Genomic DNA, 22,528 nt, shown 5'->3' on the forward strand with positions numbered 1-22,528 from the left:
GTAGATTGCACAGTTCAGTACATATTCCGTACAATTGACCACTAAATGGTAACACCCGAATAAGTTTTTCAACTTGTTTAAGTCGGGGTCCACGTTAATTAATTCATGGTAAAATGCTAACGTTTACATGTCAATGTTAATCGTTCAGTTTACAAACAGTGATTTACCACTGAGCACCCACGTGTTGTAAAAGAGGCTTCAGTCATCCTAACAATCCTGACTTGCCAGAGGCATGGTTTTACCTTTTTGTGTGCTTACCTGTAGCAGTTATTGTGAAACTTATTGTAGGAGGAGAGCGTGATGAGGCCTCCCCAAGCAGCCGACAAAGAAAAAAAGATCTGAGTGGCTGCGTCTTTCCACACCTAATGAAGAAGATACTCCAGGTTAGGGAGCGGAAAGCATTGTTGATGGGGGTTTTTTGCACTTTGTAAAGAGTAAAAGCATCAGTTAAAATACTTTGTTTTACTTCCAGCATCAAGCACCTTTCCGTCCATGAGTTTCTCCCACTTTGGTGTGATGAAGTAGAGAATGCCGTCACCTGCGCCCGGGAGCGTCACACCTCGGATCAACAGGATCACCAGCACCACGTAAGGGAAAGTGGCTGTAAAATACACCACCTTTCAAAAGGAGAAACAGAAAAACGATGAATGAAAACCACAATCTGTGTAATGTTGCACCAAAACAACATGACAGTATTCTTTTTTTTGTAAACAATTATTTGTGGTATTATACACATGACGTAAGTGTCTATATTAGCTATAATAGCCTACTATCAAAATGACTATAAAAGTCTTATATAAGTGTTATAATGAAGACAACACATGATGTAAGTGTCTATATTAGCTATAATAGCCTACTATCAAAATGGCTTTAAAAGTCTTGTATAAGTGTTATAATGAAGGTAACACATGACGTAAGTGTCTATATAAGCTATAATAGCCTACTATAAAAATGACTTTCAAAGTCTTATATAAGTGTTATAATGAAGGCAACACATGACGTAAGTGTCTATATTAGCTATGATAGCCTACGATCAAAATGACTTTAAAATTCTTATATAAGTGTTATAATAAAGACAACACATGATGTAAGTGTCTATATTAGCTATAATAGTCTACTATCAAAATTAATTTAAGTCTTATATAAGTGTTATAATGAAGGCAACACATGACGTAAGTGTCTATATTAGCTATGATAGCCTACGATCAAAATGGCTTTAAAAGTCTTGTATAAGTGTTATAATGAAGACAACACATGACGTAAGTGTCTATATTAGCTACGATAGCCTACTATCAAAATGACTTTAAAAGTCTTATATAAGTGTTATAATGAAGACAACACATGACGTAAGTGTCTATATTAGCTACGATATCCTACTATCAAAATGACTTTAAAAGTCTTATATAAGTGTTATAATGAAGACAACACATGACGTAAGTGTCTATATTAGCTATGATAGCCTACTATCAAAATGACTTTAAAAGTCTTATATAAGTGTTATAATGAAGACAACACATGACGTAAGTGTCTATATTAGCTATGATAGCCTACTATCAAAATGACTATAAAAGTCTTATATAAGTGTTATAATGAAGGCAACACATGACGTAAGTGTCTATATTAGCTATGATAGCCTACTATAAAAATGACTTTCAAAGTCTTATATAAGTGTTATAATGAAGGCAACACATGATGTAAGTGTCTATATTAGCTATGATAGCCTACTATCAAAATGACTTTCAAAGTCTAATATAAGTATTATAATGAAGGCAGCACATGACGTAAGTGTCTATATTAGCTATGATAGCCTACGATCAAAATGACTTTAAAATTCTTATATAAGTGTTATAATAAAGTCAACACATGACGTAAGTGTCTATATTAGCTATAATAGTCTACTATCAAAATTAATTTAAGTCTTATATAAGTGTTATAATGAAGGCAACACATGACGTAAGTGTCTATATTAGCTATGATAGCCTAGTATCAAAATGACTTTAAAAGTATTATATAAGTGTTATAATGAAGACAACACATGACGTAAGTGTCTATATTAGCTATGATAGCCTACGATCAAAATGACTTTAAAATTCTTATATAAGTGTTATAATAGTCAACACATGACGTAAGTGTCTATATTAGCTATAATAGTCTACTATCAAAATTAATTTAAGTCTTATATAAGTGTTATAATGAAGGCAGCACATGACGTAAGTGTCTATATTAGCTATGATAGCCTACGATCAAAATGACTTTAAAAGTCTTATATAAGTGTTATAATGAAGGCAACACATGACGTAAGTGTCTATATTAGCTATAATAGCCTACTATCAAAATGACTATAAAAGTCTTATATAAGTGTTATAATGAAGACAACACATGACGTAAGTGTCTATATTAGCTATAATAGCCTACTATCAAAATGGCTTTAAAAGTCTTGTATACGTGTTATAATGAAGGCATCACATGACGTAAGTGTTTATATTAGCTATAATAGCCTACTATAAAAATGACTTTCAAAGTCGTATATAAGTGTTATAATGAAGGCAACACATGACGTAAGTGTCTATATTAGCTATGATAGCCTACTATCAAAATTACTTTCAAAGTCTAATATAAGTATTATAATGAAGGCAGCACATGACGTAAGTGTCTATATTAGCTATGATAGCCTACGATCAAAATGACTTTAAAAGTCTTATTTAAGTGTTATAATAAAGACAACACATGATGTAAGTGTCTATATTAGCTATAATAGTCTACTATCAAAATTAATTTAAGTCTTATATAAGTGTTATAATGAAGGCAACACATGATGTAAGTGTCTATATTAGCTATGATAGCCTACTATCAAAATGACTTTAAAAGTCTTATATAAGTGTTATAATGAAGACAACACATGATGTAAGTGTCTATATTAGCTATAATAGTCTACTATCAAAATTAATTTAAGTCTTATATAAGTGTTATAATGAAGGCAACACATGACGTAAGTGTCTATATTAGCTATGATAGCCTACTATCAAAATGACTTTAAAAGTCTTATATAAGTGTTATAATGAAGACAACACATGACGTAAGTGTCTATATTAGCTATATTAGCCTACTATCAAAATGAATTTAAGTCTTATATAAGTGTTATAATGAAGACAACGCATGACGTAAGTGTCTATATTAGCTACGATAGCCTACTATCAAAATGACTTTTTGATCGTATATATATATATATATATATATATATATATATATATATATATATATATATATATATATATATACATATATATATATATATATATATATATATATATATATATATATATATATATATATATATATATATATATATATATATATACGTTAAGTCACACAGAGGCTATTTCATCCCTACAAGCCTGTTTTGCAGGTTTCCCTGTTCTTCAGGAAAATGTAATTAATAAAATCATTAAATAAAATCCCCTTTATTTACATTGAGGAGCGCTATATTTTATTCATAAAATCATAAAATAAAATCCCCTGAAGAGCAGGGAAACCTGCGAAACAGGCTTGTAGGAATGAAATAGCCTGTGTTTTTTCCTGACCTAAAGTACTTTTTTTTTTTTTTTGTATATACATATACATATACATATATATATATATATACTGTATATACACTACCATTCAAAAGTTTGGGGTCACCCAAACAATTTTGTGGAATAGCCTTCATTTCTAAGAACAAGAATAGACTGTCGAGTTTCAGATGAAAGTTCTCTTTTTCTGGCCATTTTGAGCGTTTAATTGACCCCACAAATGTGATGCTCCAGAAACTCAATCTGCTCAAAGGAAGGTCAGTTTTGTAGCTTCTGTAACGAGCTAAACTGTTTTCAGATGTGTGAACATGATTGCAGAAGGGTTTTCTAATCTAACACATTGTACCATTAGAACACTGGAGTGATAGTTGCTGGAAATGGGCCTCTATACACCTATGTAGATATTGCACCAAAAACCAGACATTTGCAGCTAAAATAGTCATTTACCACATTAGCAATGTATAGAGTGTATTTCTTTAAAGTTAAGACTAGTTTAAAGTTATCTTCATTGAAAAGTACAGTGCTTTTCCTTCAAAAATAAGGACATTTCAATGTGACCCCAAACTTTTGAACGGTAGTATATATATATATTATATATATATATATTATATATATATATATATATATATATATATATATATATATATATATATATATATATATATATATATATATATATATATATATATATATATATATATATATATATATATATATATATATATATATATATATATACATATATATACATATATATATTATATATATATATATATATATATATACATATATATACATATATATATTATATATATATATATATATATATATATATATATATATATATATATATATATATATATATATATATATATATGTATATATATATATATATATATAAAATGTATTTATTTATTCTTGCATTTTACAAAATACAAAAACAAAAAGATCAAAGCGTACCCTTGCATTCTTTAGTTTTTCAGTAAGAGGTACTTTTTTTAACAAAAGGTGAAGACACATCTGCCTTATTCAGAGGTTACTGTAAGGTGCGTATCATTATTTACTCCACTAGAGGGCACTATCCTACAACATTATAAACGTGCTTGAACACCTATCATAAATACTGTACACTGTACACTGTAAACTTAACCTTGATTAAGAAAGTCATGCAAATCTTGGACATGCTCATCTTTTCATAACTTAAAAAGTCATACAATTATTTCAGTAGCTTCCTTTTTTATCAATTAAATGAATATTCCCCAACACAGTACAATAATATATTTTACATATAAACTGGACTATTATTATTACTTTTGGCCGCTTTGTGGGGTGTGTGGCATTCATTATAGCTGAAGTCTAGATAGATTCTAATCTAAAGTGTCAATGTAAAGTAAAGTTTCTATAATTTCCAGCCAGGTATGCAAACGGTTATGTTTAGTTCATATGTGAGGGGAGCAAAAACATAATTTTTACATGTGTTTCTTTACTAAAGTTGATAAAGAACATTTCAACTAATTTAAGTAGTTTACAGGATTTTTTATTTTTTTTACCTTTCCTGATGACTTAATTCCCTTGGCCAAAGACGAGTAGACAATGATCCAGGCTAGAAACAGACAGCCTGCCAGAGCCCAACGAATATCTCCTGGATATTCAATGCCTTTGGAGATGTGCAGCACGTTGTACCTGGAGGACAGTCATCCAACACTCTTATCATATACTCTTCATATATACAGTCGTGGTCAAAAGTTTACATACAGTAGTAAAGAACATAATGTCATGGCTGTCTTGAGTTTCCAATCATTTCTACAGCTCTTATTTTTTTGTGATAGAGTGATTGGAGCACATACTTGTTGGTCACAAAAACATTCATGAAGTTTAGTTCTTTTATGAATTTATTATGGGTCTACTGAAAATGTGACCAAATCTGCTGGGTCAAAAGTATACATACACCAATGTTAATATTTGGCTACATGTCCCTTGGCAAGTTTCACTGCATATATACATATATACACACACACACACACATACATACATACATACATACATACATACATACATACATACATACATACATACATACATACATACATACATACATACATACATACATACATACATACATACATACATACATACATACATACATACATACATACATACATACATACATACATACATACACACACACACACACACACACACACACACACACACACACACACACACACACACACATATATATATATATATATATATATATATATATATATATATATATATATATATATATATATATATATATATTAGGACTGCTACAACTAAACGATTAAATCGATTAAAATCGATTATAAAAATAGTTGGCGATTAATTTAGTCATCGATTCGTTGGATCTATGCTATGCGCATGTGCAGAGGCAATTTTTTTTAAATTATTATTATTTTATAAATATATTCGTTTTTTGTTTTTTTTTATTTTTATCAACCTTTATTTATAAACTGCAACATTTACAAACAGCTGAGAAACAATAATCAAAATAAGTATGGTGCCAGTATGGTGGGGTTTTTTTCAATAAAATACTGGAAAGGATAGAAATGTAGTTTGTCTCTTTTATCCGATTATTAATCGATTAATCGAAGTAATAATTGACAGATTAATCGATTATCAAATTAGTTGTTGGTTGCAGCCCTAATATATATATATATATATATATATATATATATATATATATATATATATATATATATATATATATATATATATATATATATATATATATATATATATATATATATATATATATATATATATATATATATATATATATATATATATATATATATTTATTTTTTAAAAATTTTTTTTTTTAAATTTATTTTGTTATATATTATGGTACATTTTTTGTCTACTTTTTACTTAGTTTTCACCCTCTTTTTGTGCCCCTTGTGAGCCTTTTCCTTTTCCATCCTTTGTAACTGAGCTACTGTGTGTAACAATTTCCCTTGTGGATCATTAAAGTTTGTCTGAGTCTAATTTTTTTTTAAAAGGAACATCAATCCACAACAAAACTTCTGGAGCTTCTGTTTCTTCATGCTGTTATCTATCTGTCTAGCTGCGCACGCTGGAAACGAGTAGCGAGGGCAGAATAGCGAATTTATTGACAGTGCAGTGTGAAAGTTTATTTTACAGTTAAGTAATTGCAGTCTCAAAGAAATATCACCTGCGGGGGGCACTTTATGACGAAACATCCACATTTCGATGTCTGGGCCCTTGGGCTCTTGAAACTGCGGCCCTCTTCATTATGTAGTTGAACTGCCCTGGGCTATGGTGTGTTGCCATAGTCAGGAAGTAGTCTTTGCCATTAAGTTGAAGGTTTGTCTTTTCTTTTGTTCTTCGAGTATTGTACTTATTACACACAAGCTGTTTGATTGTAACGTGCATCTTAATTGTAGTTTTCTATACGAAATTTGGAGGTGTTGAAATCGCCATGTAAAATCACTAATGCTAATCTTTAACATGTCTACGGCAATTCCAATGGAAATTAGCATCGAGCTAACGCATTTTTTAAAAAGTGGAGCCTGAATGTACTTCTGAGCGCCGCCTTCTTGCTTTGTTGGTGTTAGAATAATTGTTTCTAAGTTATCACAAAAACTTTGTGTTACATTAAGTGCCGGGTGAGAAGCAAAAGCTGTCTTTGAAACCTACCAAGAAGAAGGCTTGTAAAACTCCACTGTGTAAGGGGGAAAGCAACATGAAGGGTTTTCGGTTTTCTTTCATGTTTGGTAATCAACAGAAAGATATTGTTTTAATCCAAGGACTACAAAGCGGAGAGAAGGCAGGATCTGCCCAATTTCCAGACGACCTCTTTTTGAACCTCCTTTTTCAACTGTTTTACGAACCTCTTTTTGAACTGTTTTACAGACCTCTTTTTTGAACTGACCTTTTCTGTGCTGTGAACTGTTTACGACCTTTGTCCTTTAGAAACAGCTATGGCCATGTGGTTAGGGAAGGTCCAAATAAAAGAAGGAGGCGTACAATCTTTTGGCAGACCGTAATGACACTGTACAAGGGTACAGATGTCCAAGCGTCTCTCCTCAAATTGAGTCCAAATTGAGTTCTGTCTGTTTCATTCTTTGCTTCTTGTCTTGTTTAATAGATGTCATCAGTGTTTGAACCTGACAGTTGGCATGAAACATTGCAACCTTACCTAAAGGAGACCGTGTTGAGTTATTAGTGCTGTACGTGGAATATGGAACCATTTAATGTTACATGAATTGGTACCTATAAAAGTATCGAATTCAGTACCCATTCCTTATGTTCATATAACCACTATTATTAGTATGTTTTTTTTTCAGCTGAGACTCTTTTCATTGACACTTTTGCAAAAGGTTAAACCAAGCTTCAAATGATGTACTAAAACTCTACGGAATACGTTGTCAATGATGCGAGGTTAGAATTTTTTTAAATGGGTAAGTCAATCTCCGCCGGAGGGTTACACGCGCTTCTTTAATTTGAATGCCTTTCTCCTCTGATTTCAGAGCAACATGTACAATTAAAGTAACCGATAGATTCCAGCATTCAATAATGCTTTAGACACCATTGTTCACTTCTTCTATACAAAGGACGTTAAAAATCGAGTCAGCGAGCGTTGTGGTTGCTCTCAGGGAAAAAAAACGCCCCCTAGTTTATCGGCAGAGAATTACACACCACCTTGTCACCCCAGAGTAAGGATTAAGACGACATTGAAATATAAACGCCAGAAAACGACCGAACAACAGAGCAAGTATGTCCAGTTTTTCCTCACTCACTTGAAGTACTCCTCACTGGGGCTGACGTAGGTCTTTTCACCTTCCAGGGTGGTGTTCAACAGTCTGCTCAGATTCCCAGCAGCACGAGCAGTGAGACAAAAAGTGGAGTTCTTGATGGAGGAGGTGTTTCTGTTCCACAGGATGCAGGAGTCTGTACAAAAAAAACAAGCAGCATCAGTTTAGCAAAAGCGAAACTATTTTTGTAGGAAAGGCAAGATAATGACTCGGTAACGTTTGTTTGGAAGTAAATTGTTAAAGACATGGCAAAGAATGATATCAAAAAGAGGAATACAAATGCCTAAATTACCAGAAAAAACAACTACTTTTTTTTATATATAAATTTCACATTTCATACAAGGAATGAAACTTTTCAAAAGTGCATTTCTTCATAGGTTTTATGATCATGTCATTTATGTATATATTTTTGATTTGTTTTATATTTCATGATGTGACATTAAAATTGGAAGGCAAAAAGTGCCTCCTTGCTGGATTAAAGATGTTCTTTATTTTCTCAAACTGTGAAAAAATGAGGTTGATGCCGAATGGTTCTGCAAAATTTCAGGAACTCCAAATTAACCCCGATTGAATTGAAATGTGGGTGGTTGATGAGCATTTTGTGTGTTTGTTGGTCGTTGTAGGGCCATTGAAGAGTGCAACAGTGTTTGTCTTTGATTTATTTAATTTGACTTTTATTTATCTGAATTTTTTTTACTTGTTGAGGGGAAAAACGGAATATGATGCATTTTTGGCTGATCCTGTCAACTATGTGTCAAAAACTAAAAAAAAGTTGAAATAAATGTGACATTATCCGATCAAAAGGCCTTAAAAGGGGGGAAAAAATGACTTGCTTTGTATTTTTGTTTAGGGCTGCAGTTATATGACAGATTTAAGGAAAAATGAAGGACCTGTTTGGCTTTGGAGTAGGGTACACCCGCGAAATAACTGGACCCTTTCAGGAAATTTGTGAATAAAAACAAACATTATGGCCAAAACTATAACAAAAATGTATTGAAAGGACAAAAAAAGTCCCCTGGTGTTTAAAAAAAAACAAAAAACTAAAGTATTAGCTATTGAAATGTGTCCATTCAGTTGTATAGAGGCTGTAGTTCTTCTACTAGCCAGCAGAGGTCAGTGTTGCGCCTGCTGCAGCACTGCAGCAGCTCAGTACAGTAAATATGTCAAGCAAGCAGTTTTTCTGCTGAATTCACAGAATCCCCAAAAGGCGAATATCACGAGAAATTCGTTGAATTTCGATACATAATCGATGCAGACCGTTGACAAACACCTGCCTTTGCATTTCCCTACAAAAAAAACATTTAAAGTATATTTTATGGAATAATTTAATTATTAAAAGGACTAAAAAAAAACTGCAGTTTCAAAAGAGTTGAAAAACACAACTCGGTATAAAACGTAAAAGAAGAATATAAATAGGCTGTGGTGTGTAAAAAATAATATTTTAAGTATGGATCACAGGTCAGCATTCTGCAGGACACCTCAACTGAGAGTGGTGACGCATTGCGCATTGTGCAGTGAGTGTGTGCGTGCGTGCGTGGGTGCGTGTCAAGGTGTGTGTCTCACCTAGGAGCAGCATTTCTTTGTCCTTACATTCCACGGTGTTCCACGCATTCCTACAGTGAGCCCATGGCAGTGAGCCCTTCAACGAAGCGAACAGGTAGTACAGTGTCCAGCACATAATAATATTATAGTATATGGCTATCAAGACAGATACAATCAACATGGCAATCCCGCAACCTAAAATAAATAAACGAGACGAAATATGTATCAATTACTCTTAAGGGAAGTAGAGACTGGTGCGTGTTGAATGTTGTGGCCGAGGGTTTGCTGGGATGCAAGTACCTTGCAGGGCTGGGATGCACTTCCATACTGACACTGGGCCCTGGCTGGCAAACTGGCCCAGGGACACTTCCAGGAAAAAGATTGGGATGCCGGCAATGCCCAACATAGTTAGGTAGGGGATCAAAAATGCACCTGCAAGGGGGGAAAAAGGCACAAAAAAATAATAAGATTTTATATGTATCCTTGTTTTATTGTGTTTCTGCTACAATAGTGCAAAACAGGCCCCAAAAAGTAATAATAAATAAATATCTTATATTTATCCATTTTTTATTTTATTTTATTCCTGCTGTAATAGTACAAAAAAGGCACAAAAAATATTAATATTTTATATTTATCCATGTTTTAATTGTATTTCTGCCATAATAGTACAAAAAGGCACGAAAAAAGTAAAATGTTTATTTATCCATTTTTTTTCTGCTATAATAGTGCAAAAAAGGCACAAAAAATATTAAAATGTTATATTTATCCAGGTTTTAATTTTTATGCCTGCCATAATAGTACAAAAAGGCACCAAAAAAAGTAAAATGTTTATGTATCCATTTTTTTCTGCTATAATAGTGCAAAAGAGCACAAAATAATAACATTTTTTATTTATCCATTTTTTTCTGCTATGATAGTGCAAAAACATGAGATTTTATATTTATCCATTTTTTAAATTTTATTTCTGCTATAATAGTACAAAAAATGCACACAAAAAGTAAGATTTTATATTTATAAAAAAAATTCTGCAATAATAGTGCAAAAAGAGCACAAAATAATAACATTTTATATAATTATCCATTTTTTTCTGCTATAATAGTGAAAAAAAGATCACAAAATAAGATTTTATATTTATCCATTTTTTTCTGCTATAAAAGTGAAAAAAGAGGACAACATAAGATTTTATATTTATCCATTTGTTTTATTTTATTTCTGCTATAATAGTACAAAAAAGGTACACAAAAGTAAGATTTTATGTCTCTACATTTTTTTCTGCTATAATAGTGCAAAAAAGAGCACAAACTAATACGATTTTATATTAATCCATTTTTTTCCTGCTATAATAGTGAAAAAAGAGCACAACATAAGATTTTATATTTATCCATTTTTTCTGCTTTAAAAGTGAAAAAAAGAGGACAACATAAGATTTGATATTTATCCATTTGTTTTATTTTATTTCTGCTATAATACTACAAAAAAGGCACAAAAAATGTAAGATTTTATATTTATACATTTTTGTCTGCTATAATAGTACAACAAAGAGCACAAAATAATACGATTTTATATTTATCCATTTGTTTCTGCTATAGTGCAAAAAAGAAGACAAAATAATAAGATTTTATATTTATACATGTTTTATTTTATTTCTGCTATAATAGTACAAAAATGGCACAAAAAATAATAAGATTTGATATTTATCGATTTTTTTATTTTATTTCTGCAATAATAGTACAAAAAGGCACAAAAAAAAGATTTTATATGTATCCATTTATTTTATTTCTGCTATGACAGTACAAAAATGGCACAAAAAAAAAACGATTTTATAAGTATCCATTTTTTTTATTTTATTTCTGCTATAATGGTAAAAAAAAGGCACAAAAATAAAAATATTTTATATTTATCCATTTTTTATTTTATTTCTGCTATAATAGTACAAAAAAGGCACAAAAAATAATAAGATTTTATATTTATAATTGTTTTTAATTTAATTTCTGCTATAATAGTGCAAAAAGGGCACAAAAAAGTAAAATGTTATATTTATTCAAAAAAAATTCTGCTATAATAGTGCAAAAAAGAGCACAAAATAATACGATTTTATATTTATCCATTTTTTAATGTTATTTATGCTATAATAGTACAAAAAAGGCACAACTAAAGTAAGATTTTACATTTATCATTTTTTATTTTATTTCTGCTATACTAGTACAAAATAGGGCACATAAAATAATAAGATTTTATATTTATCCATTTGTTATTTTATTTCTGCTATAACAGTACAAAAAAGGGCACACAAAATAATAAATTGTATATTTATCCATTTTTTATTTTATTTCTGCTATAATGGTTAAAAAAGGCACAAAAATAAAAATATTTTATTTCTGCAATAATAGAACAAAAAATGCACAAAAATAAGATTTTATATGTATCCATTTTTTATTTTATTTCTGCTATAATAGTACAAAAAATGGCACAAAAATAATATGATTTTATATTTATCCATCCATCCAACTTCTTCTGCTTATCCGAGGTCGGGTCGCGGGGGCAGCAGCCTAAGCAGGAAAGCCCAGACTTCCCTCTCCCTAGCCACTTCGTCCAGCTCTTCCCGAGGGATCCCGAGGCGTTCCCAGGCCAGCCGGGAGACATAGTCTTCCCAACGTGTCCTGGGTCTTCCCCGTGGCCTCTTACCGGTCGGACGTGCCCTAAACACCTCCCCAGGGAGGCGTTCGGGTGGCATCCTGACCAGATGCCTGAACCACCTCATCTGGCTCCTCTCAATGTGGAGGAGTAGCGGCTTTACTTTGAGCTCCTCCCGGATGGCAGAGCTTCTCACCCTAACTCTAAGGGAGAGCCCCGCCACCCGGCGGAGAAAACTCATTTCGGTCGCTTGTACCCGTGATCTTGTCCTTTCGGTCACAACCCAAAGGTCATGACCATAGGTGAGGATGGGAACGTAGATCGACCGGTAAATTGAGAGCTTTGCCTTCCGGCTCAGCTCCTTCTTCACCACAACAGATCGATACAGCGTCCGCATTACTGAAGACGCCACACCGATCCGCCTGTAGATCTCACGATCCACTCTTCCCTCACTCGTGAACAAGACTTCGAGGTACTTGAACTCCTCCACTTGGGGCAGGGTCTCCTCCCCAACCCGGAGATGGCACTCCACCCTTTTCCGGGCGAGAACCATGGACTCGGACTTGGAGGTATATATTTATAATTTTTTTCCCTGCTATAATAGTACAAAAAAGGCACAAAAAATAGTAAGATTTTATATTTATCCATTTTTTTTATTTCTGCTATAATAGTACAAAAAAGGCACAAAAAATAACAGGATTTTATATTTATCCATTTTGTATTTTATTTATGCTATAATAGTACAAAAAGGCACACAAATAATATTTTATATTTATATATTGTTTTATTTTATTTCTGCTATAATTGTACAAAAAAGGCACAAAAAATAACAATATTTTATATGTATCCATTTTTTTCTGCTATAATAGTACAAAAAAGGCACAAAAAAGAATAATATTTTATATTCATTAATTTTTTATTTTATTTCTGCTATAATAGTACAAAAAAAGGCACAACAAATAAGATTTTGTATTTATTCATTTTGTATTTTATTTCTGCTATAATAGTACAAAAAAGGGCACAAAAGATAAGATTATATATATATCCATTGTTATTGTATTTCTGCTATAATAGTACAAAAAAGGCACAAAAAAATAATACGATTTTAAATATATTCTTTTTTTTTTTATTTCTGCTATAATAGTACAAAAAGGCACAACAAATGATATTTTATATTTATCCATATTTTATTTTATTTCTGCTATAATATTACAAAAAAGATACAAAAAAGTAAGATTTTATATTTATAAAAAATTGTATTTATTTATTTCTGATATACGAGTACAAAAAAGGCACAAAAAAGAATTATATTTTATGTTAATCTATTTTTTTATTTAATTCCTGCTATAATAGTACAAAAAAGAGCACAAAATAATACGATTTTATATGTATCTTTTATTTCATGTCTGCTATAGTAGTACAAAAAAGGGCACAAAAATAATAAGATTGTATATTTATCAATTTTTTGTTTTATTTCTGCTATAATAGTACAAAAAAAGCACAAAAAATAATAAGATTTTATATTTATCAATTTAAAATGGTATTTCTGCTACAATAGTACAAAAAAGGCACAAAAAAATAATAAGGTTTTATATTTATGCATTTTTAATTTTATTTATCCTATAGTAGTACAAAAAAGGCACAAAAAATAATAAGATTAATTTCATGTCTGCTATAGTAGTACAAAAACAATGGATGTTATACAATAATAATTGCATTATTTTTAGAAAAAAATAACGTTTTAAATATTTACAACATATTTTTACCATGCAAAATTATTTTATTGTTTTATATTTCTCCCATACATTAATTGTACAAAAAAAACTACGGACGTTGTACAAATATTGGTGTAATATTTTAAGGAAATATATATTTAAAACATAACTTATTGTGCATAATGTATTTAATAATATTGTATATTTCTGTCATATTTTTATTTTTGCTATGTTAGTACAATACTAAAAAAACATCATTAATATTGTACTATATATTATTTTTTGTAAAAGGAGAGGTTTTTTTAATATTTAAAACATTTATTGTATATATTTAGTATTTTATATTTCTCCCATTTTTTATGTTGCTCTAATATTACAATACTAATGCAAATAATCAACGTTATACAATTATTATTATTTTAGTATTTTTAGGGGGAAAATATAACATTTTTTATATTTAAAAACATATTACTGTGCAAATTTTATTTTAAAATGTTATATTTCTCACACATTTTTTTATTTTGCCATAAAAGCATTACTAATTAAACAATAAACGTTGTACATATTTTAGGGAGAAGTGTAATACTTTTTTTTTTTTTTTAAACATCTTTATTTTAAAAATGTATATAAATTAAGATTAAAGATTAAAGATTAAAGTACCAATGATTGTCACACACACACTAGTTGTGGTGAAATTTGTCCTCTGCATTCTGCTTTAAATATATATTTGTACTTATTAATGTATTTATTTGATCTCTTACCTCCACCATTCTGGAAGGCAAGATAAGGAAACCTCCACACGTTCCCCAGTCCCACAGCATAGCCCACCATGGACAAAATAAAATCCAGTTTATTGGACCAGTTTCCCCTGGCCTTATTCTCATCCCCTTCCTCGTCATCACAATCGTCCGCCTGGAAGGAGAAAATGTGCAAGGTCAATATTATTATTTGTTATTTATTTATTAGTAAGTTATTACTTTATTAGGAAGCAACGTTTCAGGGGACTTTTTGGTATTTTTGTCCATATTTTTCATTACACATGGTTTTCCCTAATGTGTTTTTTCATGTTTAATTTTAAATTTGCAATATTTTCACAGGTGTACAATATACTTTGGCAACTATTTGACAATACCCCCAAACAGGTGTACCATATCAAACAGCATCATAAAAAAAGGTTTATTTTTCTCAAATATCTCAATCAAGCCATTAAAACAAACAAAAAATACCAATCATGTGAAGTTTTTTATTAATTTATTTTAAGAGGCCTTTCTACTAGTATACATTTGCATTAAAATGTACTGAATTATGAGCAAAAGGCTTTAAAGAGAAAATGTTTCAAAAAAAAAATTATAAACACATGAAGTTTTTTTTTGTGAAATTTTAGTAAAAAATGTCAGACAAAAAAACCCAGCATTTTTTTTTTGGCCCTTTAAAAGGTAAGGACTTTAATGTCATGTACATCTATAAAGTTAATTTAAAAAAATAATGTAATTTTTTTTTTTTTTTTATAAAAGCATGAAGTTTTATGAGAAATTTTTGTAAAAAAAAAAATTTTTTTAAACAGCATTTTAATGTCCCTTTAAAAGGTGAGGACTTTAATGTCATGTTCATCTTTAAAGATAATACAAATAATCTTATTTTTTAACATTTTTTGAGAACGAAGGGAATTTCATGAATGAATGAACACATCTGATGTTCTGAGATGAGAAACAACCCCATAAAAACACGATTTTTTTTTTTGTAAAAGCATGACGTTTTTTGAATTTTTTTTGTAAAAAAATGTCAAAACAAAAAAAACAGCATTTTTTTGTCCCTTTAAAATGTAAGATAATAAAAATAATACAAATAATATTAAATGTGATCAAATAATGGCAGTTTTTAATGAGTATATAATAATAAATAATTAAAATAATCTTAATTTTTTTTTTTTAATTTAAAAATGATTTTTCAATATTTTTTTTAATAAAAGCATTAAGTTTTGTTTTTTTTTAGAAATGTTTGTATAAAATGTCAAACAAAAAACTGCAGAATTTTTTTCTCCCTTTAAAATGTAAGGACTTTAATGTCATGTCAACTTTAAAGATAATAAAAATAATCTTAAATATGATAAATATACTGTATGATGTAAATTATGAGGAAAAAAAGGCATAAAAAAGGGTTTGAAAAGAGAAATGTTTAGGATTGAATATGATTAAAAAGTTTTAGCAAAAAATGTAAAACAAAAATAAAAGAAAAAAATCCCAAACTATCTTTTAAAATGTACGACTTTTAATGTCCCGTTTAGCTTTCATGATAATCCAAATTAAAATCTCCCCAGAGGGTTAAGAAGTCCCATGGGCCCAATTTCAAGAAGGGAATTTCATGAATGAATGAACACATCTGGGGCCGTACTTATCAAGCTTCTTAGAATTACTCCTAAGAAGTCTGCTAAGAGTTGACTTAAGAGTAAATAAATTATTCGCTGAAAGCTGCACTTAAAAGTTAGTTATCAAGCGTCTTACTCACACTTTCAGCGAAGTGTAGGACTGAATCTTAAGTGTCACACTCAGAGCTGAATTACGACATTACTATGTGCCGTAAACGGAATTTTAGGTGACGTCATTTCTGTGTCCATAGAAATTACCAATCACGGAATGGAATCCGTTGTCTAAGAATAAAGAAATATCTTGGAAATATTTAAGTGGACAATGGAAGTGTATATTTTGACAATAAACTACAAAATAATACAAAACAAACTAGTCCCCGCCGGCACTCACGCTACCGCTCCCTCTCTTCTATCGCCCACACACTCACTGACGTCACTCACCTCACGGCCACACACAAACGCTACTGTCATAACATTTTCTTTCCAATTCATTAATTAGGCAACTAATTTGAAACTGGTGTGGGTGGCTCTATATATACTAGCCCACTGCAGACACATGCAGAAATCAACAAGGAATCGAAAAGTATTAAATCTGTGACAAAAATAATATCTACTCTGTCTAAACGATACCGTTTGATCAGCTGCTCGTCATCAAAAAAAAAAAACATTGTTCCGTTCCCTGAACGTTCGCGCACGTCTCTCTCGCCTCAGTGCCATCCCCTGCTGGCAACTCCTAACCACTTAAGACACCTCTGAAGGTCTCTTAAATATCGTGGAGAGTAGGAGTGATTCTTAGACTTAAAAACGTTGATAAAAAGCTTTTATTCTTAAGTTTGAGAGTAGGACTAAATTTCGCAAATTCTCAGGACTTAAGTGTAAAATGGCACTCTAAGAAGCTTGATAAGTACGGCCCCTGATGTTCTGAGATGAGAAACAACCCCATAAAAACACGATTTTTTTTTTTTGTAAAAGCATGACGTTTTTTGAATTTTTTTTGTAAAAAAATGTCAAACAAAAAAACCAGCAGTTTTTTGTCCCTTTAAAATGTAAGGACTTTAATGTTGTGTTCACCTTTAAAGATAATAAAAATAATCTTAAATATTGTTCATGAGTATACATGTGCATGATGTAAGTTATGAGGAAAAAAGGCCTTAAAATGGGTTTGAAAAATAATACATGTTTAGGACTGAAATTGATTGAAAAGTTTTAGCAAAAAAATGCAAAACAAGAAGGGAATTTTATGAATGAATGAACACATCTGATGTTCTATGAGAAACAACCCCATAAAAACACTAATTTTTCATAAAAACATGAAGTTTTTTGATAAATGTTTCTATAAAAATTCAAACAAAAAAACAGCACTTTTTAGTCCATTTAAAAAGGTAAGGACTTTCACCTTTAAAGACGATAAAAATAATCTTAAATGTGATCAAATAATGGTAGTATAAATTTGCATGATGTAAGTTATGAGGGAAAACAGCCCTAAAAAGAGGGTTTAAAAACATAAATGTTTAGGACTAAAATAGTTTGAAAAATGTTTGCAAAAAAAAAAGTATGGATTTTAATGTCCTGTTTAGCTTTCAAAATAATCCAAATTAAAATCTCCCCAGAGGGTTACAAAGTCCCATGGGCCCAGTTTGAAGAAGGGAATTTCATGAATGAATGAACACATCTGATGTTCTGAGATGAGAATTTTTTTTTTGTAAAAGCATGACGTTTTTTGAGAAATTTTAGTAAAAAATGTCAAACAAAAAACAGCATTTTTTTGTTCCTTTAAAATGTAAGAAAATAAAAATAATACAAATAATCTTAAATGTGATCAAATAAGGGCAGTTTTTCATGAGTATATAAAGATAATAAAAATAATCTTATTTGTTAACATTTTTTGAGAATTTTTTGAAAAAACGTCAAACAAAATAACAGCATTTTTTTGTCCTTTTAAAATATAAGGACTTTAATGTCATGTTCACCTTTAAAGATAATTAAAATAATCTTAAATATTTTTCACGAGTATACATGATGTAAGTTATGAGGAAAAAAAGGCCTTCAAATGGGTTTGAAAAATAATACATGTTTAGGACTGAAATTGATTGAAAAGTTTTAAGCAAAAAATGCAAAAAAAAAAAAAAAAGAAAACAATCCCAAAGGCCTTTAAAAAAGTATGGATTTTAATATCCTGTTTAATCCAAATTAAAATCTCCCTATAGGGTTAAGAAGTCCCATGGGACCAATTTGAAGAAGGGAATTTTATGAATGAATGAACACATCTGATGTTCTGAGATAAAAAACAACCCCATAAAAACACTTTTTTTTTTTTAATAAAAGCATTAAGTTTTTTGAGAAATTTTAGTAAAAAATGTCAAACAAAAAATACAGCTTTTTTTTTGTTCATCTAAAATGTAATGACTTTAATGTCATGTTCACCTTTAAATATAATAAAAATAATCTTATTTTTCTAATTTTTTTGAAAAAGCATGAAGTTTTTTGAGAAATGTTTGTATAAAATTTCAAAATTTGCATGATGTAAGTTATGAGGAAAAAAGGCCTTCAAATGGGAATGAAATTGTTTGAAAAGCTATCTTTAAAAAAGTATGGATTTTAATGTCCTGTTTAGCTTTCAAAATAATCAAAATTAAAATCTCCCCTGAGGGTTAAAAAGTCCCACGTGCCCAATTGGAAGAAAGGAATTTCATGAATGAATGAACACATCTGATGTTCTGAGATGAGAAACAACCCCATAAAAACAATATTTTTTTTGTAAAAGCATGACGTTTTTTGAGAAATTTTAGTAAAAAATGTAAGATAATAAAAATAATACAAATAATCTTAAATGTGATCAAATAATGGCAGTTTTTCATGACTATATAATAATAAATAATAAAAAGAATCTGCATTTGTAACATTTTTTTTTTTTTAAAGCATGAAGTTTTTTGAGAAATGTTATTAAAAAATGTCACACAAAAAAAAAAAAAGAATTTTTTTGGGTGGGCCCTTTAAAATGTAAGGACTTTAATGTCATGTTCACCTTTAAAGATAATAAAAATAATCTTAAATGTGATCAAATAATGGCAGCATACATTTGCATGATGTACGTTATGAGGAAAAAGGGCCTTCAAATGGGTTTAAAAATAGAAATGTTTAGGACTAAAATTGTTTGCAAAAAATGTAAAACAAAATAAACAAAAAAAAATCCCAAAATATCTTTAAAAAAGTATGGATTTTAATGTCCTGTTTAGCTTTCAAAATAATCCAAATTAAAACATCCCCAGAGGGTTAAAAAGTCCCACGTGCCCAATTTCAAGAAAGGAATTTCATGAATGAATGAACACATCTGATGTTCTGACATGAGAAACAACCCCATAAAAACACTATTTTTTTGTAAAAGCATGACGTTTTTTGAGAAATGTCAAACAAAGAAAAAGCCTTTTTTTTTGGCCCTTTAAAATGTAAGGACTTTAATATCATGTGCACCTTTAAAGATAATAAAAATAATCTTAAATGTGATCAAATGATGGCATGATGTAAGTTATGAGGAAAAAGGGCCTTCAAATGGGTTTAAAAATAGAAATGTTTAGGACTGAAATTGTTTGAAAAATGTTTGCAAAAATTTTTTTTTGTCCCTTTACAATGTAAGATAAAAAAATAATACAAATAATCTTAAATGTGATCAAATAATGGCAGTTTTTCATGAGTATATAATAATAAATAATTAAAATAATCTTAATTTGTAATTTTTTTTTTTTTTAAGCATTAAGTTTTTTGAGAAATTGTATTAAAAAATGTCAAACAACAAAAAAGCCTTTTATTTTTGACCCTTTAAAATGTAAGATAATAAAAATAATACAAATAATCTTAAATGTGATCAAATAATGGCAGATTTTCATGAGTATATAATAATAAATAATTAAATTAATCTTAATTTCTAACATTTTTTTTTTTAAATGAAGTTTTTTGAGAAATTCTATTAAAAAATGTCAAACAAAACAAAATGCCTTTTTTTGGCCCTTTAAAATGTAAGGACTTTAATGTCATGTTCACCTTTAAAGATAATAAAAAATATCTTAAATGTGATAAAATAATGGCAGTATACATTTGCATGATGTAAGTTATGAGGAAAAAGAGCCTTCAAATGGGTTTAAAAGTAGAAATGTTTAGGACTGAAAAATGTTTGCAAAAAATGTTAAACAAAAAAAATTACAAATAAATTCCCAAACTATCTTTAAAAAAGTATGGATTTTAATATCCTGTTTAGCTTTCAAAATAATGAAAATTAAAATCTCCCCAGAGGGTTGAAAACTCCCATGGGCCCAATTTGAAGAAGGGAATTTCATGAATGAATGAACACATCTGATGTTCTGACATGAGAAACAACCCCATAAAAACACTTTTTTTGTGTAAAAGCATGACGTTTTTTGAGAAATGCCAAACAAAAAAACAGCATTTTTTTGTCCCTTTAAAATGTAAGATAATAAAAATAATACATATAATATGATCAAATAATGGCAGTTTTTCATGAGTATATAATAATAAGTAATTAAAATTATTAAATTATTTTTTTAATTTTTTTTATAAAAGCATGAAGTTTTTTGAGAAATTTTATAAAAAAATGTCAAACAAAAAAAAAAATTGCTTTTTTTTTTTGGCCCTTTAAAATGTAAGGACTTTAATGTCATGTTCACCTTTAAAGATAATAAAAAATATCTTAAATGTGATAAAATAAGGCCAGTATACATTTGCATGATGTAAGTTATGAGGAAAAAGGGCCTTCAAATGGGTTTAAAAATATAAATGTTTAAGACTGAAATTGTTTGCAAAAAATGTAAAACAAAAAAAAAACATAAAAAATCCCAAAATATCTTTAAAAAAGTATGGATTTTAATGTCCTGTTTAGCTTTCAAAATAATCCAAATTAAAATCTCCCCAGAGGGTTAAAAAGTCCCATGGGCCCAATTTGAAGAAGGGAATTTCATGAATGAATGAACACATCTGATGTTCTGAGATGAGAAACGACCCCATAAAAACACAGTTTTTTTTTGTAAAACCATGACGTTTTTTGAGAAATTTTTGTAAAAAATGTCAAACAAAGAAAAAGCCTTTTTTTTTGGCCCTTTAAAATGTAAGGACTTTAATATCATGTGCACCTTTAAAGATAATAAAAATAATCTTAAATGTGATCAAATGATGGCATGATGTAAGTTATGAGGAAAAAGGGCCTTCAAATGGGTTTAAAAATAGAAATGTTTAGGACAGAAATTGTTTGAAAAATGTTTGCAAACATTTTTTTTGTCCCTTTAAAATGTAAGATAAAAAAATAATACAAATAATCTTAAATGTGATCAAATAATGGCAATTTTTCATGAGTATATAATAATAAATAATTAAAATAATCTTAATTTGTAATTTATTTATTTTTTAAGCATTAAGTTTTTTGAGAAATTGTATTAAAAAATGTCAAACAACAAAAAAGCCTTTTATTTTTGGCCCTTTAAAATGTAAGATAATAAAAATAATACAAATAATCTTAAATGTGATCAAATAATGGCAGATTTTCATGAGTATATAATAATAAATAATTAAATTAATCTTAATTTCTAACATTTTTTTTTTAAATGAAGTTTTTTGAGAAATTCTATTAAAAAATGTCAAACAAAACAAAATGCCTTTTTTTGGCCCTTTAAAATGTAAGGACTTTAATGTCATGTTCACCTTTAAAGATAATAAAAAATATCTTAAATGTGATAAAATAATGGCAGTATACATTTGCATGATGTAAGTTATGAGGAAAAAGGGCCTTCAAATGGGTTTAAAAGTAGAAATGTTTAGGACTGAAAAATGTTTGCAAAAAATGTAAAACAAAAAAAATTACAAATAAATTCCCAAACT

At 29.3% G+C, this 22,528-nt stretch overlaps 1 protein-coding gene across 1 annotated transcript in view; it reads right to left on the reverse strand.

The window, feature by feature from the left end:
- Positions 1-22,528, reverse strand: part of slc6a5 (solute carrier family 6 member 5) — a 65,904-nt gene that overhangs the window by 36,450 nt on the left and 6,926 nt on the right. Inside the window, 7 exon segments of the mRNA XM_062033378.1 lie at positions 259-362; positions 483-617; positions 5,120-5,252; positions 8,375-8,525; positions 9,953-10,126; positions 10,232-10,363; positions 15,042-15,192. Of these exon segments, the coding sequence (XP_061889362.1) occupies positions 259-362; positions 483-617; positions 5,120-5,252; positions 8,375-8,525; positions 9,953-10,126; positions 10,232-10,363; positions 15,042-15,192 (980 nt within the window).

This window comes from Entelurus aequoreus, linkage group LG02, assembly GCF_033978785.1.
Source record: "Entelurus aequoreus isolate RoL-2023_Sb linkage group LG02, RoL_Eaeq_v1.1, whole genome shotgun sequence".
Taxonomy (NCBI): Eukaryota; Metazoa; Chordata; class Actinopteri; order Syngnathiformes; family Syngnathidae; genus Entelurus; species Entelurus aequoreus.